The 19,247-nt window shown below is 39.7% G+C and overlaps 1 protein-coding gene across 1 annotated transcript in view; it reads left to right on the top strand.

The window, feature by feature from the left end:
• The window catches only part of LOC131930261 (serine protease svh-1), a 72,889-nt gene that overhangs the window by 10,450 nt on the left and 43,192 nt on the right, over window positions 1–19,247 (top strand). Inside the window, exons 8-15 of the mRNA XM_059286678.1 lie at window positions 1,441–1,623; window positions 1,907–2,032; window positions 2,746–2,934; window positions 3,920–4,038; window positions 5,335–5,485; window positions 6,549–6,615; window positions 6,902–6,972; window positions 8,153–8,366. Coding sequence (XP_059142661.1) covers window positions 1,441–1,623; window positions 1,907–2,032; window positions 2,746–2,934; window positions 3,920–4,038; window positions 5,335–5,485; window positions 6,549–6,615; window positions 6,902–6,972; window positions 8,153–8,366 — 1,120 coding nt within the window. The remainder of the gene's footprint in view (window positions 1–1,440; window positions 1,624–1,906; window positions 2,033–2,745; window positions 2,935–3,919; window positions 4,039–5,334; window positions 5,486–6,548; window positions 6,616–6,901; window positions 6,973–8,152; window positions 8,367–19,247) is intronic.

Here is a 19,247-nt window from a genome sequence, read left to right on the forward strand (position 1 = left end):
CTAAACCATAGCATGATAACAAACATAATTAACCCTAGACCGATCAGCGAACTGGAGCACCATGACATAGCAGAACTCAGAACCTAACCCGTTCCATCGAATATTTACGGCACATGCGTTCCTATATCACATGCATTTGTTTACCATCAACTACACAAACGCCTAACATAGCTACATGACTTATGATCACGTACACACACAGCTTAAAAAAACCCCACAAGTGCACAATAGTCTATTCCCTACATGCGGATATTCATGCGCCTCTACATCCGCATCGAAATCTAACACCGCGTTTACAATTTGCGGCATGTATGCTATACATGTCTAGAAAAAACAATAACATACATGTTCGCTGGAAAAATGTTTTCATAGAACATCAACTTGTTGTGATTTTTTTCCTTTTAGCCATGTAAGCCTATAGCAGGCCTATACATGTCGCAATAATAAACTATAGCCTAGGACTTGAATTTTCAGCGACGTACGACAATTAAACATTGAACATTCATTTTAAAATTATTTTTTAAATTCTTCATTGGACCAAAAACCAAGCTGCCTCAAAGAGTAAAACACGACCACGACGAAGTCGAGGAATAAAACTCTAACGCTTCTATCTATTGACACAATGTTGTAGTATACATTTACAATTTTAGTGAAGATTCCTCTTTGGGTCTATTGGGCAGATGATGTAGAGTTCATATGTCTCTTGACCTCGGCATATGTAGGGATAATAGGCTCAGCGCTATATGCCCAGCCTCCTTTACTTTCCCTAACGCGAATTAGGTACCCATCAGAGCTGAGTGAACTCAGGAGTCCAGCGGTCTATCACTAGCCCACGCTGTCACATCGTAACATAAATATATAATCCGAGCCGACCCGCGGCGTATCATACGCCGCTATTTAGTTGTTTTATTTTCTACTTTTCAGCAATTTATAATTTGTGAATTCGACAGTACCAATGCTGCCACTGAAAATATCTGCTTTAAAACACTATCAGTAGGTCGTTAAGGACGATCCTACCCCCACCGTCCTTTCCCCCAACCCCTACCCTACACCCCCCGTGAAAGCAGCCTCCTCTTAGTTACCTCCCCTAAGTTTAAAATTGTTTCAAACTAAATTATCTGCCCCTAATAGCCATCACTAAACCCGGCTCCACGAGTGTAAATATTTAGCGTGAACCACAGCTCACCAGACCATGTAGGGGTGGGGGCGGTAGGGAGCGCGCTTACAGCTTGTTTTCTAGCGTCTCGCAGAAGAGAATTATATATATAGATACATTTTTTCTTGACCAAGATCAAATCTTTAAAACATACATAAAGACTGATCATTTGAAACACATAAAGACCAATATTTAAAACACAAAGACCAAATCTTTCAAACAAACCAAGACCAATTAGCCCAAACTCCCACAAAGACCACAATTTGACCCCGTGTTAAATGCAGGTTGTCCCAACGGCTGGCTGGCCTACCGTGACAAATGCTTCAAGCTACTCCAACCAAGCGCGGGAACTCAGGGAATCAGAGAAGCGGAAGTGACGTGTAGCAAACACAACGCCACCTTGGCCAGCATCCAATCGGCTGAGGAGAATCACTTTGTGTCAGCCATCATCAAGAACCTTAATCCAGGTAAATCCGGTCCAATCATTTCAGATCCTTCCAGGCGCCAATACAGGAAAATTGTTTTATTTTTGGTTTAAATTAAACTCATTAAAAATAGACTAGACGAGTCTAGTTTTATGAAATGCCTTTATTTTGTATCAAGGCGTCTGTTTACTAATTATAATTAAAAATGTTTTTCTTTTGTTTTAAAATTTGTAAAAATAAACAACAACAACGACGACAACAACAACAACAACAATTATCTCTCAAACGATGCTTTGTGTGGACGTGTGTTATGTTCTTATCACAGATCAGCATCAGTGGTACACATCAGGGCGCAGGATCAAATCCAAGTGGAGCTGGGTCCAGACTGCTTCTCTAGAGGGCGAAAGGAAATACACCAGGCAGCCCCTCAACGTGTCCTTGTGGTTTCCAGGTATTCACACACACACACACACATACATACACACACAAATTCACACACAGATACAAACACAGATACATACACACACGCACAAACACACACGCACAAACACACACGCATACACATACACACACATACACACACACACACACGCACACAAACACACGCACACAGGCACACAGGCACACACGCACACACATTTAAGCATACTCCCCCACGCACATATATATGTATAACTATATTTATATGCATATATATATATATATATATATATATATATATATATATATATATATATAAATATGTATATATATATATATATATATATATATATATATATATATATATATATATATATATATATATATATATATATATATATATATATATATATAAAGTTATGAAAAAAATTGAAAAACGAGACAATCTCGAATTCAGTTAAATGTTTTTTTTTACGTATAAACTGCATATATAAAATGCAAATCACCTAAAGCTAGAACTAGGGGTGAGAGAAATGAAAAAGGGTGTGGTAGGTCCTTACTTTTGATACTGCTGAGCCCTATCCTATTCCGCCCCCAACCCCCCCCCCCCCCCCAAACAAAACTAACAAAACAAACAAACAACAACAAAAATCCCATCAACAAACAAACAACAAACACATAAAAACACATTGATGTTACAGTAATGATTCTTCCTCAACCTTCCCTGATTCTCTCTCTGACCAGGCTGGACTGGGGTGGGGCCCAAGAACGCCGAACCCACAGAGCGGGGCCCGCTGGACTGCCTGACCCTGTCTGACCAGTACCCCGGCCCAGACAACTTGACCCAGACTGTGGACTATTTCTTCTGGAAGGCTGTGACGTGTCACACGTCTGCTGGCGTAGTCTGTCAGACCAACACTAGAGCGAGTACAGGTGGAGTAGATTTGTGCATTCATGTTTGAATAACTGGGACGGAGTGGCCGAGCGGTTGAGACTGCTACCCCGAAAGTTTCGAGTTCAAATCCGGGTTCAAGTTAGTAGACCGTCCCTGAGTCCACCCTGCTCTAATGGGTACCTAACTCACGTTAGGGAAAGTAAAGGCGGCTGGGCATAGTGCTGGGCACACTATCCCTTCACCCCATAGACCGTCAGGTTTGGAAGGGGAGGTTTACTCTTACTTTAGCCGCGTGAAGGTGGGACGGTGTGGTCGAATAGTAGAGCATTCGGCTGCTAGCCCTAAGGTCTCGAGTTCGAATTTCGGTCAGGACCCTGTCCTGCAGGACTTCCCTGAGTCCACACAGCTCTAATGCGTACCTGACTACTTTTGGAGAAGTAAATGCGGCCAGGATTAGGGCTGACTACATCACCCCTTCATTTGCCGAGGTCAAGAAACATGAACTCATCTGACCTATGGATCGTTAAGTGTGAAAGGACAACTTGACTTAGAGCCGCGTGATGCAGTCACAAGTTAACATGAACGATAATCACAACAAGGGTTAAATAGGCGGATACGCCGTGTTTAATACAGTGGTTCTTAAACTTTTTAAGGGTAATGAACCCCACTAGCTTTATAAGAATGTAGAAACAGGCTAAACTCTATTTTCTATTCTTTTGACATCAGTCTCTGGTTTCAAGAGACGGCGTGGTTGGGGGATAGAGCGCACGACTGCTAAACGAAGTGTCGAGTTCGGCTCGTGGACATGAGTCTGTAGGACGTCGCTGAGCCCGTTCAGCTCTAATGGGTACCGGCTTCACGTTAGGGAAAGTAAGATCAGCTGGGTATACTGCTGACCCTACCATCCATTTATATGTAGAGGTCACAGAATCAGGCAAACTCTACTTCATCTACTCCATGGACCGCCAGGTTCGATAGGTTAACCCCCCCCCCCCTCTCACTCGACGTTATTATTTCTAACAGACTGCTATACCGATGATGGCAGCTCTTATAGGGGCGTGGCTAGGGTGACAGAAACCGGAAGTTGGTGCCTCAACTGGGCGGGGTCTCCGCAAGTAAATGATAGGACACACCCAGGGAAGGTTAGTTGTTTTTAAAAAAAAAACTAGTTAGTTACGTTAGGTTTTGGTTGTAACTGCGGTAATCAACAATACTTATTCACCATTGTTCAAAGGGTTAGTTGGGGTTGAGTCGGTAAAGCTCATGGTTGCTAAACCAAAAAGTTTTGAACCCACGGGCAGAAGAGGCTCGACAGCAACTGTTCTAGCAGAGACAACTCCAAAATTAAATAACTTCTGTCTTGTAGTTTTTCTTGGTTGAACAAACGCTATGGGAAGCAAAGCCAAAGAGAAAAGTTGAGCTGAAATCGGAGTCAACGACCTTTTAGGTGTATAACCAGCCAGTGGCGTAGCCAGGATCGTCTCAAGGGGGGGGGGGTTCCAATTTTTACCCGGGGACAAACTTTCGATTTGCACCCCCCCCTCAAACTTTCGATTTGCACCCCCCCCCTCAAACTTTCGATTTGCACCCCCCCTCAAACTTTCGATTTGCACCCCCCCCCCCCCCCTCAAACTTTCGATTTGCACCCCCCCCCCTCAAGCTTTCGATTTGCACCCACCCTCAAACTTTCGATTTGCACCCCCCCCTCATACTTTTTATATATACCGAGGGGTCTATGGGGGGGGTTATGACCCCCCCTAACCCCCCCCTGCCTACGCCACTGTAACCAGCTGACACGTACTATTCAGTTGTGGTGGAGGGAATACCTCATAAAAGTCTTATGCTTTTGCGTCATAAGCAGTCTCTTCCAGGCATCTCTTGGGGGGGGGGGGGAAGAGGGCCAAGCCCCCCTTGAAAAATTTCCACCGCCCCCCCCCCTCCCCCGAACGAAATGAAATTTATATAATTTATATAGAAAATATATACTTTTAACAGTGTCCGCCGCCCGAAGAAAGTTTACCGCCCCCCCCCCCCCCGAAAATTTCAAGTGCCCCCCCCCCCGGAGAAAAAAGCCTGGAAGAAACACTGGTCATAAGCTCATAAGGCGGGGCTGGTGTATGTGGATCGCACCATGTGACACTAAAACAAAATGTAGCTAATTTTTATTTAAAAAAAAATCAGCTTTTCATAATTAATTTAATACCTTATTAACGTTATGTGAAGGTACAGGGTGACATCTTTAAGGGGTGGGGTGGGGGGTGGGGGGGGGGGTAACACCCGACCTAGTGACGTTACTTGTCACACGATAATGTTCTGAATGACGATAGTGACAAGCGGCTTTAGTAAAAGTCCCCACACTTACAGTGTTAAGTTTTTTTTGGTCGACCACATTAGCAAATTAGTTGAAGGAAAGTATAAAAGAGTCGATGCCTCCACAGGGTCTAGGTAACCATAGCAACTGCCGGAACCCTGACCACGAGAGCAGGCCCTGGTGCTGGACTGACCACGCCCAGAAAAAATATGGATACTGTCGGTTAGAAGAATGTTCTAGAGTCTCCACGACGCCAGACGGAGCTACGGATACTGCAAGTAATCGTCTGGGTACTCTTTGCTTAGGGGTCGTCCATAAATGACGTCACACTCATAAGGGGGAGGGGGGGGTCCGTACGTTTGTGACGGTGTGTGATGATGGGGGAGTGGGGGTCAGATGATGTGACGTCACACTTTTGCATTATAAAAAAAAAATGTTAGAAAACGAGTTTTAACCGTTAATTTGCGTGTTAGAAAACTGTTCTAATAAATTGTAATAGGAATTGATCAAAATACTCTATGTTGACAAGAGTTCAGACAAGATTTTGGAAAAATATCGATGTGTTAAGAAAAATTCAACTGCAATTTTCAGTGTGTGTGTGTGTGTGGGGGGGGGGGGGGTTGTATGCTGAGGTGTGACGTTATTTTAAGGAGGGGGGGGTCTGGCTTTTTGTGACGATGTGTGACGGAGGGGTGGAGGTAAAAATCGTCCAAAAAAGCGTGACGTCATTTATTGATGACCCTCTTTAGCCGTACCATAGCACTACATTTGGCTGATATCTCTTGTAAGAAAACAAAAGGAGAGGAGGTGTGGGGGGGGGGGGGGGGGGGGAGTTAAAAAACGTAAAAAAAAACGTGACATCATTTATGGATGAGTCCTAATATAAGCTCGGTGACTTTCCTAACAGCATCAAACTAGCCTAGCATGATCGTTCACTGTCACCTGTAAGCGGGTCACTCTTCACTCTTGTTTGTGTTTATACATAATGTTTTCTGTATGATGAACTCTATATGTCTTCTTTATAATGAAATCTATATGTATTATGTATGATGAACTACATACGTCTTCTGTATAATGAAATCTTTATGTATTCTGTCTGATGAACTCTATCTATTCTGTACGATAGGTTCGATATATAATCAGGTCTATATGTATTCTGTGTACTGGTCCCTCTTTATATCGTGTATGATGAACTCTACAAATATATACTCTGTATGATGAACTTTCTATATATTTGTATTCTGTATGATAAACTTATATAGGCCTATATGTATTCTGTATGATGACGTCTAGTTTTCACCATGATAAACATAATATTTATTTTTACCCCATTGAATACAGAAGGTCAGAGTGCTAGGTCAGAGGTCAATTGTAAGAACAAGGAGTTTTACTGTAAAGAAGAAAACACGTGAGTTGACAGCATGTCTACAAGGAACTAAAATATAAATCCATCATAACTGTATTATTACCATAAAATATTAGATCAATTTAATAAAGCGTCAAAACCTAAAACCGATGATAACTATGGGATTCGTAAGATTGTCAAAGGGAAGTAATAATGAAGTAGATTAGATGCGTAGGAGTTATGAGTAGCTGTTCAAAGGGAAGTAATAATGAAATGGATTCAAAACGTCGGACTTTATGAGTAGTCGTTCTTGATTAAACTTTTTTTTTTTTTTTTTTTTTTTTTGAAGGTGTATCCCGTTGTCCTACAAGTGTGACGGAGAAATAGATTGTTCACATGGGGAGGATGAATACAACTGTGGTACGTTATGGCTGTAGAGAGTACTTACACACATTCTCCACCTCTCACCATCAAATGTTATCACATTCTCCACCTCTCACCATCAACTGTTATCACATTCTCCACCTCTCACCATCAAATGTTATCACATTCTCCATCTCTCACCATCAAATGTTATCACATTCTCCATCTCTCACCATCAACTGTTATCACATTCTCCACCTCTCACCATCAAATGTTATCACATTCTCCATTCAAGTTATTTAAGTAAGCACACAAACACGCCAAAGTCAAACATCTTAATCAAGTACCCCATACATCAACATGCCACATACCCACACATTACAGATGTCACACACATCACAGAAAAAAACATTCCGCCTCTAATCTACATACAACATCCGTATTCCACATCCCCACACACCACATAGACCTCACAACACACACACCAACACATCGTTCGCACTTCCTTTTAAATGTACATACCACATCTTCACACCGCACACCACATCTTGAGACCACAACCAACCACATATATTTTTTCATTCAACTTACCATAATTAACATCAAACCAACCTACCACATCCAACCTACCACACCAACCTACCACATCCAACCTACCACACCAACCTACCACATCCATCCAACCTACCACACCAACTTACCCTATCCAACACCACACCAACCTACCACATTCAACACCACACCAACCTACCACATCCAACACCACACCAACCTACCACATTCAACACCACATCAACCTACCACATACAAACACCACACCAACCTCCCACATCCAACACCACACCATCCTCCAACATCCAACACCACACCAACCTCCCATATCCAACACCACACCAACCTACCACATTCAACGTCACACCAACCTACCACATTCAACGTCACACCAACCTACCACATCCAACCTATTACAGCTACCTACCACATTCAACACCACACCAACCTACCACATAAAAACACCACACCAACCTCCGAAATACAAACACCACACCAACCTAGTACACACCAACCTACATTTCCAACACCTCACCAACCTACCACATCCAACACCACACCAACCTACCACATCCAACCTAACACACCAACCTGCCACCTCCAACCTCCCAAATACAAACACCACAACAACCTACCCCATCCATCCACTTGTTAACCGACCTCATTGAATCTTCCCCCACCCCAGCCGCCACCCCAGCCCCCACCCCTGCCCCCACCCCAGACGTCAGACGATGTGGAAAAATCCAACCTCTCATATCCAGTCGAGTTGTTGGAGGAACCAGTGCCATCTACGGTTCCCATCCATGGCAGGCCAGAGTGGCCAATTCCACATCAGGGCTGCTCTGTGGAGCTGTGGTCATCAACAGATTCTGGCTGCTGACCGCTGCTCACTGCTTCTAGTAAGTTTTTTTTTTAAATTCGACGCGAAGTACTCACCATTAACATTCGCTGGTTCACAATTCGTTCTGTAATTTAATTTAGAATAGCAAGCTAATTGCGTAAAAAAATAATTGTGAAATAGAAAAAGTCAGGCAAAAACAATTTAAAAAAAAAAAATTTAAAATATCTGACAACAAGCATTTGTTAACATACATCAAAAGACCGACTGACCCAACACACATAATGTAGTCATAAAAAAAAAAGAAAAAAAAAACATTTTATATAGTAGAAAAAAACAACAACAACAAACAACCGTATTGAGGCCTACCCTCAGCACTAGCATAAAGAACCTAGTTAGCCCTCGCAATCTTAAAAAAGAACTGTCCGCCCTTGTGGGTCAGGCTACCCCCCCCCCACCAAAAAAAAAAAGAACTGTATCCGCCCTTGTTGGTCCGGTTACAACCCCCCCTCTAAAAAAAACTGTATCCGCCCTTGTTGGTCCGGTTACAACCCCCCCCCCCCCCCCTAAAAAAAAGAACTGTATCCGCCCTTGTTGGTCAGGCTACCACCTAGCTGCCGCTCACAGATGCGATCCCACTACGGCGCGTGGGGGCTAGTAGAAACCTGTTGAGAGGTTTTTATTTTATGCTGTATAGAATAATACACAAAATCATAATAACATTTTTCAATATTTCAATAACTGAAAGATTTTCTGAAAAAAAAAATCATAAAAAAAATTAGAATAGTTCGCTAATGAGTTTGTAATGAGTGAAGGTTTGCTAAGAGAGGTAATTATAAAAAAGTCATTATCTTCATTTACATTTAGTTTACTCCCTGCGTTATAGAATATTAAACCATAAAACAATACATACATATGTATGTGTGTTCAACCGTGGCTAATGCGATCAAAATTGCTATTGTAATCCCTAAATAATGTTGTTTTGTTGCTCTAATCTCTATATATAAACTGATCCTTTTTAGGTTTTAAAAATAGTTATTTATTGCTTAAAATCTGAAGACATTATTATGACGAAATTTTCACCAAAGGACCTTAACAAAATATTTGTTGTCGCATTAAGTCAGGGGTCTCCAAACTTTTCATTCCGAGGGCCGAATTAACAATCGAATTTCAGTTCGGGGGCCAGTTTCTACCAGGCATGTCTTTGATTTTTCTGGGCAAAGTTCCTCAGCCATCACCAACAAACGATTTTTCCTTGGACGAAAAGATCTCCGCGGGCCGGATGAGAGGACTTCGAGGGCCGCATCTGGCCCGCGGGCCGTAGTTTGGAGACCCCTGCATTAAGTCTATAGTCTAATTAATTAATATAAGTTGTGCAATATTGAGTTTTAATTTATGGCAGTTTTGTGCTCTGGTCTGTACTATATACCTTGATGGTACTAACATACATTTTTCCTCTATTCGCGAGATATAAGTAGTTAACTATTGTGTTTTTATATAAAGTAGTTTTGTGCTCAAGTCTATGTTATGTAACCTGAAGGAAGTTAACTTTAATTCAGCTCAGACAACATATTGTACTGGATATTGTCATTGAAACGCTTGTCAAGATACCACGATAAATTGAATAATAACGTTTCTGGTTAGGATTTAGTTTTAAATGTTTGACTTCAAAACATGGATGTGGAAAATTCGAATTTACAACCTCTCAAAACTTGCAGCGTAAAACGTTTACGTCCGAATGTAAAAATGTTTCAAGGCATTCTCTTCTGATACTTTCTGATGTACGAGTCATGTTTTATCTACAAATACTTTATTTATAAAAATGTCTGAAATCAAGTATGTATTTACCCATAGCGTTGTAACAAAGAGCTAAATATTCTCCTATAGAAATATCAAAATATCGTTATACTTGCGGTAAACTGAATCACTATTTAATAACTAATTTTTATAATGCATTAAAAACACAAAAAACAACTGTCCCCCTCTCTTATTGTTGAGACTACTACCCCACTAACAAAAAGAACTGTGCCCGCCCTTGTTGGTCAGACTACCTCCCCCACTCTTAAAAAGAACTGGGTCCGTCCTTGTTGGCCAGGCTCCCCCCTCTCCCCCCCCCCCCCCCCCCAAAAAGAACTGTGTCCGCCCTTGTTGGTCAGGCTACCTACGTCCCCCCCCCCCAAAAAAAAGAACTGTGTCCGCCCTTGTTGGTCAGGCTAACCCCCCCACTCTTAAAAAGAACTGTCCCCTGTCTTATTGTTGAGACTACCCCCCCCTACCAAATAAAAAAAACTGTGTCCCCCTTATTGGTCAGGCTACCCCTCCCCCCACCCAAAAAAAAAAGAACTGTGTCCGCCCTTGTTGGTCAGGCTACCACCGAGCTGCCGCTCACAGATGCGATCCCACTACTGCGCGACACGGGGACTTTTGCCTGCTGGGTTTCCCCCCTGGGCCGTTACGTCCCTCCTTAGTCAACCTGGAGGTCCCGAGCTCCCCCCGGACCGCCATATTGATGGCGGGCTTAGTGCGGACACCCGATCGACACGGACCACCCGGGAGTAGAACCCCCGACCTCAGACCGTCCAACAGTTCAAGCCTCCAAGTAGCTGGATTACAGGAGCTCGCCACGACTCCCAGCGAGAGTGGAGGCTGATAGTAACTTTATATACTAGGGCTTGCAGAAACATTTTCAAGAATTGTATTTTACTCTATACAATATTCAAATAATCCAGTTATTGAAGGATTTTGTGGGGAAAAAGGATTTACATTAAATCTAGAATAATTTGCTGTCACCATATGTTACATTTAGATTATAATGCGTGACGTTTTACAAAGGGAGGTAATTGTTAAAAAAGTATATTATCAACATTTAGATTAGTTTACTCCCTGCGTGATAAAACATAAAACAATGAAAATGCATTGTTTTGTGAAAAATATTAAATTAATAAAAACATTTTAATAACAAGCGTGTATGTATAATACACTAAAAAGAAGAAAAGAAATAATTTTCTTTAGATATAAAATACACCTCTATTTAAATAACTATAGATAAAAGTTGGGTCACTTTATTATCTTCTGGATACCTTAACTAAAATTTAGGAAGAGACACTTCCTTGTTTTTATAATCTAATATATAAAGCTCAATTCTGTAACGCATATGTTTGTCGTTGGCATTTCTACGGATTTAAGTGTTAGATCAATTATCGTGCGCAGTTGTCTAAATTTATGAGTTAAAAAATTACTATTAAAAGTGTTGGGAAATCATTTTCATTTTTCAAATTATAGTAATAATTGTCGGCATGTTCAATAAACACAAGTTTTAAAAAAATATCATCTTTTACAAAAATTCTAATTATGTTTTTATTTAGTCCTATAGCGCTTACTTCCCTTTGATAAATTAGGCATAACACAATTACTTCCCTTTATGAAATCATTGCATTAGTTGAAAAGCATTTACTTTTTAATTACTTTGTTTTGGTGTTGGGAAAAAAATAATTACATAATTAGCGGGGATTGATCAAGTGCAAATGTTTTAGGTATTTTACGGATAAGCTTGGAGTATTATAATTGTTCATTAAATTGAAACAGGCGCGTTCGTTTAAGTGAGTGCAAAAACTATGAATAAGTTGGGGTACTATAGTCGTTTATTAAGCTAAAACAGGCGATTCTGCCCCGGGCGTTTATGTTCGCGTTAGTGTTTTCTTTGTGTTTAGGTGGGTTTGCGTTAGTGGTTGCGTTTTGATTTGGTTCGTTTTTGTTCTTTCTTTTTTCGTTTTTGTTTTTTTTTTTGTTTGGGTTTGTATTTGTGTTTTTGGTTGGTTTTGCGTTTGGATTTGGTTTGTTTTCGTTTGCTTTTTCGTTGTTTTTTTTTTGGTATTGGTGTTTGTGGTTGGGTTTGTTGTTAGGTTTTTGTTTTCGTTTGTTTTTTCTTTGTGTTTGTATTGGTGTTTGTGGTTGGGTTTGTTGTTAGGTTTTTGTTTTCGTTTGTATTTCTAATTGTGTTAGCGTTATGTTTGCGTTTTGTTGTTTTGGTTGGTTGTGGTTTGGGTGGGCAATGCCGGGTTTATGATGATTACTAAACACACAGGTAATGGTCTTTAACGGAAAGGTTTTTCACAGAAGCCAGAGCAGGGCCTGGCCGGGACGGCTAGTCTAATATATAAAGCTCAATTCCGTAACGCATATGTTTGTCGTTGGCATTTCTACGGATTTAAGTGTTAGATCAATTATCGTGCGCAGTTGTCTAAATTTATGAGTTAAAAAATTACTATTAAAAGTGTTGGGAAATCATTTTCATTTTTCAAATTATAGTAATAATTGTCGGCATGTTCAATAAACACAAGTTTTAAAAAAATATCATCTTTTACAAAAATTCTAATTATGTTTTTATTTAGTCCTATAGCGCTTACTTCCCTTTGATAAATTAGGCAAAACACAATTACTTCCCTTTATAAAACCATAGCATTAGTTGAAAAGCATTTACTTTTTAATTACTTTGTTTTGGTGTTGGGAAAAAAATAATTACATAATTAGCGGGGATTGATCAAGTGCAAATGTTTTAGGTATTTTACGGATAAGCTTGGAGTATTATAATTGTTCATTAAATTGAAACAGGCGCGTTCGTTTAAGTGAGTGCAAAAACTATGAATAAGTTGGGGTACTATAGTCGTTTATTAAGCTAAAACAGGCGATTCTGCCCCGGGCGTTTATGTTCGCGTTAGTGTTTTCTTTGTGTTTAGGTGGGTTTGCGTTAGTGGTTGCGTTTTGATTTGGTTCGTTTTTGTTCTTTCTTTTTTCGTTTTTGTTTGTGTTTTTTTTTGTTTGGGTTTGTATTTGTGTTTTTGGTTGGTTTTGCGTTTGGATTTGGTTTGTTTTCGTTTGCTTTTTCGTTGTTTTTTTTTTTGGTATTGGTGTTTGTGGTTGGGTTTGTTGTTAGGTTTTTGTTTTCGTTTGTTTTTTCTTTGTGTTTGTATTGGTGTTTGTGGTTGTGGTTGGGTTTGTTGTTAGGTTTTTGTTTTCGTTTGTATTTCTAATTGTGTTAGCGTTATGTTTGCGTTTTGTTGTTTTGGTTGGTTGTGGTTTGGGTGGGCAATGCCGGGTTTATGATGATTTCTAAACACACAGGTAATGGTCTTTAACGGAAAGGTTTTTCACAGAAGCCAGAGCAGGGCCTGGCCGGGACGGCTAGTAATTTAAATAGTAGAGTATTATATATTTAAAGAAAATTATTTCTTTTCTACTTTTTAACTCCTCGTATACGAAGTATAGATAAAGTATTTTTAATAGTGCAAAAAAATAAATTGAAATTGTTACAAATCTCGACGTTTTACACTTCCCTAAGTCGGAAAAACAAAGTTTTGCAATCTTGTCCGTAAGTCTGTTTGTGTATGTGTGTGTGTGTGTGTGTGTGTGTGTGTGTGTGTGTGTGTGTGTGTGTGTGTCTGTAAACATGATAACTTGAGTACCATTAGAGCTAGGTTGATGAAATTTCATATATAAGTAAAATATAAAATTTGTAGATTAGTATAAATTTTTCAGCGATTTCAGATGAACGGAAGTGGAACTTTTTCTACTTTCAATTTTTCAAAAGCCTATAACTTGAATACTGTTTCAGATAGATAAATTTCACATATAAGTAAATGATCATCGTTTCTGCCTTCTGTCAAATTTTGAGTAATTACCGTTGACCGGAAGTAGTAATTCACGCTATTACAGATTTCTCAAAAAAAAAAAACAACAAAAAAACCCCCAAAAAAACGCATGCGAATGTATAAAGTACTAATAATATTCCGCACTATTATACACATATTATTTAGCGTTTAGTTGGTGCCCAATTTTTTTTTCTACGAGATTCCATTCTATTTTAAAAAGTATAAGTATTTAAAAATCATGTCTATATCCCGAGTTGCCATCCCCCATAGTGTTATATAAGAATATTCGAGAACGTTTAGGAGAGATCACTCCCGGTTTATTATTGCATTATTATTACATAAAAGCTTGTTATTAAAACATTTTTTATGAATTTTTTTCTTTACTTCAAAAATTTTAAAATTTACAATAGAGTTGTATGCCCAAAAAACCATTGCGCACCTAATAAACATGATAACGCGCGTATTATAGTGCTGAATAGTTGATTATGACAGCCTACTAATTTGGACACAATTTTAAATAATTCATCCAAAATTAATTAGGCATCCAATTAAGTCAAATTTAATTTTAGATTGCATTGTCTTTATGTCTTAACCCACTTGCCAACTGTGAAACGAATCTGTCAGAAATGCCTAAAATTTCACTCGAGCGTTTCAATCTATGACGACAAACTGAGGACAGCAGAAAATGTTGACAGATAGACAGAGGAAGCAAGTTAAATAAAAGCTTGTAAAAAAATACTGATTCCACTGTTGATGGTCAGGCTACTTAACCACCCCCCCCCCCCGAAAAAAAAGAACTGTGTCCGCCCTTGTATGTCAGGCTACCCCCCCCCCCCCCACAAAAGAAAAAACAACTGTATCCGCCCTAGCTGGTCAGGCTACCACCGAGCTGCCGCTCACAGATGCGATCCCACTACTGCGCGACACGGGGACTTTTGCCTGCTGGGTTTCCCCCCTGGGCCGTTACGTCCCTCCTTAGTCAACCTGGAGGTCCCGAGCTCCCCCCGGACCGCCATATTGATGCCGGCAGAGGCGGATTAAGCTTCAGCGGGGCCCCTGGCTGAAACTTTTTCCGGGGCCCCCTTTAACTATATATATATATATATATATATATATATATATATATATATATATATATATATATATATATATATATATATATATATATATATATATATATATATGTAGTTTATATAATGACATCACAAAACAGGGGCTTCTTCCCAGAAATAATGGTCGAATGGAATAAACTAAAGGTTAACAGAACTAAAGACCAAGTAACTTTTATATTTTTAATTTTATAGGGAACATTTTCGAGCTTTCCTGATAGCAAACTCTTCTATTATTTCTGTATAATCTAGTGAGCTTACAATGTCATTTTTTATGCTCATAAGTGAGAGCATACTAAGTCTCTTCTGTCCCATAGTGCTTCTTAGATCGCGTTTAATCTTTTTTATTTTGGAAACTAGGCCCTCCGCTGCAGTTAGACGTCATCATACACAGTTAATTCGAAGAGCAATGTGCACATTTGGAAAGCTCTAAATGCACTTGTATCTATTAATAATAATTTATTTTGAAGATATACACTTAAAATTGTTAGCTGAGTACCCCACAATATGGAAGAATGTTATGAATTCATTATTTATTGGGCATAAAATATAATATTTTGTGAATGGTGGAAAACCTGAGGGGGTTAATTTTTCAAGATGGCAGCCGTTGTCATAGTTACCAAGATTTTTCCACCAATTTTTTTTAGTGGAAATGCATATGCGGATGTATTTCAATAAAGCTGTAAAGAAATAACTGTTTTCTAATGAGTATTAAAAAAGTTTTTTTTACCGGAGCCTCCCCCCCTAAAAATATTTTTTACTTATCCAGACGAAAACATTGACTACGGCTAAATTCCAAGGAATTCACAACTAAATTGTTTTAATGGGTGAAACTTCGGGGCGGGGAGACAGTTGGGGGACATGTTTGTGTGTGTGTGGGGGGGGGGGGGGGGGGTAGATGCCATGCCCTGCAATAGAGTCTTAACCGGTTTTGTATTACCATGCGGGACAGCGGTAACGTCTTTATTTATAGACTTCTTCTCTCTTGGCCTGTTTTGGCAATTCCTATAGTGCAATTAATACAGGTGAGAGTGTGCCTTGAACTAGAGATGTTTCGCATTTTTAAAATCTTAAGCCACTCTGTCAAAAGGTCAATACTTAAAAAAAAACAACAACACTTCTACATCGGTCCATGTCTAACTATCCACTTTGCTATGTCAGACCCTCCCTACAACTGGGACGTTTTCCCCAAATTTAACACCCATGTAACACATACTCTCGAAACAAATCGTCTACCGTCAAGTTTACACCTTCCGTATTAGTCTCTACCAGTCTAGTTTTATTTTTATCTATATACGCTATGGCAATACGCAAACAACCCCTCATACAAATACCCCCGACACCCACCCTCCCTCAGCCTCGACACTATGTGTTTTTAAATGGTTTTCAAAACGTTTTCTATCGGTAGAGGGACTGCTGGTTAAATAAGGCACAATTAAACATTAAAGATCAGAGAGTATCTGATGGATCTCGCTTGTCTCGGCACATTCACTGATAAGACTATTATTTAAGTGACGCTTGTTAATTACTTGGTGGAATTTTAACTCATACTTCTGACATTAAAAAAATACTTTAAAAAAAATAATGATAAAGTAATATTTGCTTTAGTTGAGAAATCAAAATTTGGGAGCCCCTAAAATTCGGGGGCCCCTGGCTGCAGCCCCTTCAGCACCCCCCTTAATCCGCCACTGGATGCCGGGCTTAGTGCGGACACCCGATCGACACGGACCACCCGGGAGTAGAACCCCCGACCTCAGACCGTCCAACAGTTCAAGCCTCCAAGTAGCTGGATTACAGGAGCTCGCCACGACTCCCAGCGAGAGTGGAGGCTGATAGTAACTTTATATACTAGGGCTTGCAGAAACATTTTCAAGAATTGTATTTTACTCTATACAATATTCAAATAATCCAGTTATTGAAGGATTTTGTGGGGAAAAAGGATTTACATTAAATCTAGAATAATTTGCTGTCACCATATGTTACATTTAGATTATAATGCGTGACGTTTTACAAAGGGAGGTAATTATTAAAAAGTATATTATCAACATTTAGATTAGTTTACTCCCTGCGTGATAAAACATTAAACAATGAAAATGCATTGTTTTGTGAAAAATATTAAATGAATAAAAACGTTTTAATAACAAGCGTGTATGTATAATACACTAAAAAGAAGAAAAGAAATAATTTTCTTTAGATATAAAATACACCTCTATTTAAATAACTATAAATAAAAGTTGGGTCACTTTATTATCTTCTGGATACCTTAACTAAAATTTAGGAAGAGACACTTGCTTGTTTTTATAATAACTTAAATAGTAGAGTATTATATATTTAAAGAAAATTATTTCTTTTCTACTTTTTACCTCATCGTGTACGAAGTATAGAGAAAGTATTTTTAATAGTGCAAAAAAAAAAAATTGAGATTTTTACAAATCTCGACGTTTTACACCTCCCTAAGTTGGAAAAACATAGTTTTGCAATCTTGTCCGTATGTCTGTGTGTGTGTGTGTTTGTGTGTGTGTGTGTGTGTGTGTGTGTGTGTCTGTAAACACGATAAATTGAATACCGTTACAGCTAGGTTGATGAAATTCCATATATAAGTATAATATCAAATTTGTAGATCCGTATTAACTTTTTCTACTTTTAATTTTTCAAAAGCCTATAACTTGAGTACTATTTCAGATCGATGAACGAAATCTCACATATAAGTAAAAGGTCTACTTTTCTGCATTCTATCAAATTTTAGTAATTTCCGTTTACCGGAAGTAGTAATTCACGCTATTTCCGATTCCTAAAAAAATGCATCCGAATTTATAAGGCACTAATAATATTCCGCACTATTATACATATAATTTTGCGTTCTTTTGCTGCGCCTTTTTTTTTCTACGAGATTCCATTCTATTTTAAAAAAGATAAGTATTTAAAAATCATGTCTATATTCCGAGTTGCCATCCCCTATAATGTTATATAAGAATATTCAAAAACGTTTAAGGGAGATCACTCCCTAATTATTATTGCAATATTACACAAAAGCTTGTTATTTTAAAATATATGAACTTTTTCCTTTACTTAAAATTTAAAAAAAATTTACAATAGAGTTGCATGTCCAAAAAACCATTGCGCACCTAATGAACATGATAACGAGCTTATAATAGTGCTGAATAGTTGATTATGACAGACTACTAATTTGGACACAATTTTAAATAATTCATACAAAATTAATTAGGCATCCAATTAAGTCAAATTTTATTTTAGATTGCATTGTCTTTATGTCTTAACCAACTTGCCAACTGTGAAACGAATTTGTCAGAAATGCCTAAAATTTCACTCGAGCTTTTCAATCTATGACGACAAACTGAGGACAGCAGACACTGTTGACAGATAGACAGAAGAAGCAAGTTAAATAAAAGCTTGTAAAAAATACTGATTCCGCTGTTGATGGTCAGGCTGCTTACCCCCCCCCCCCCCCCAAAGAGAAGAGCTGTGTCCGCCCTTACTAATCATGCTAAATCTTCCCAACCCCAACTAAAAATAACGGTGTCAGCTCTTGATAGTCAGGCTACCTCCTCCCCCCCCCCAAAAGAGTACTGTGTCCGCCCTTGTTGGTCATGCTACACCCCCCCCCCCCCCAACAAAAAAAAGAACTGTGTCCGCCCTTGTTGATCAGACTCCCCCCCCCCCCAATAAAAAAGAACTGTGTCCGCCCTTGTTGGTCAGGCTACAACCCCCCCCCCCTTAAAAAAAGAACTGTGTCCGCCCTTGTTAGTCAGGCTACAACCCCCCCCCCCTCCCCTTAAAAAAAGAACTGTGTCCGCCCTTGTTGGCCAGGCTACTCCCCCCCCCCCCTTAAAAAAAGAACTGTGTCCGCCCTTGTTGGTCAGGCTACTCCCCCCCCCCCTTAAAAAAAGAACTGTGTCCGCCCTTGTTAGTCAGGCTACTCCCCCCCCCCTTAAAAAAAGAACTGTGTCCGCCCTTGTTGGTCAGGCTACCACCGAGCTGCCGCTCACAGATGCGATCCCACTACTGCGCGACACGGGGACTTTTGCCTGCTGGGTTTCCCCCCTGGGCCGTTACGTCCCTCCTTAGTCAACCTGGAGGTCCCGAGCTCCCCCCGGACCGCCATATTGATGCCGGGCTTAGTGCGGACACCCGATCGACACGGACCACCCGGGAGTAGAACCCCCG

This window comes from Physella acuta, unplaced genomic scaffold (genome assembly GCF_028476545.2).
Source record: "Physella acuta isolate Inbredline_101_S28 unplaced genomic scaffold, ASM2847654v3 ptg001747l, whole genome shotgun sequence".
Lineage (NCBI taxonomy): Eukaryota > Metazoa > Mollusca > Gastropoda > Physidae > Physella > Physella acuta.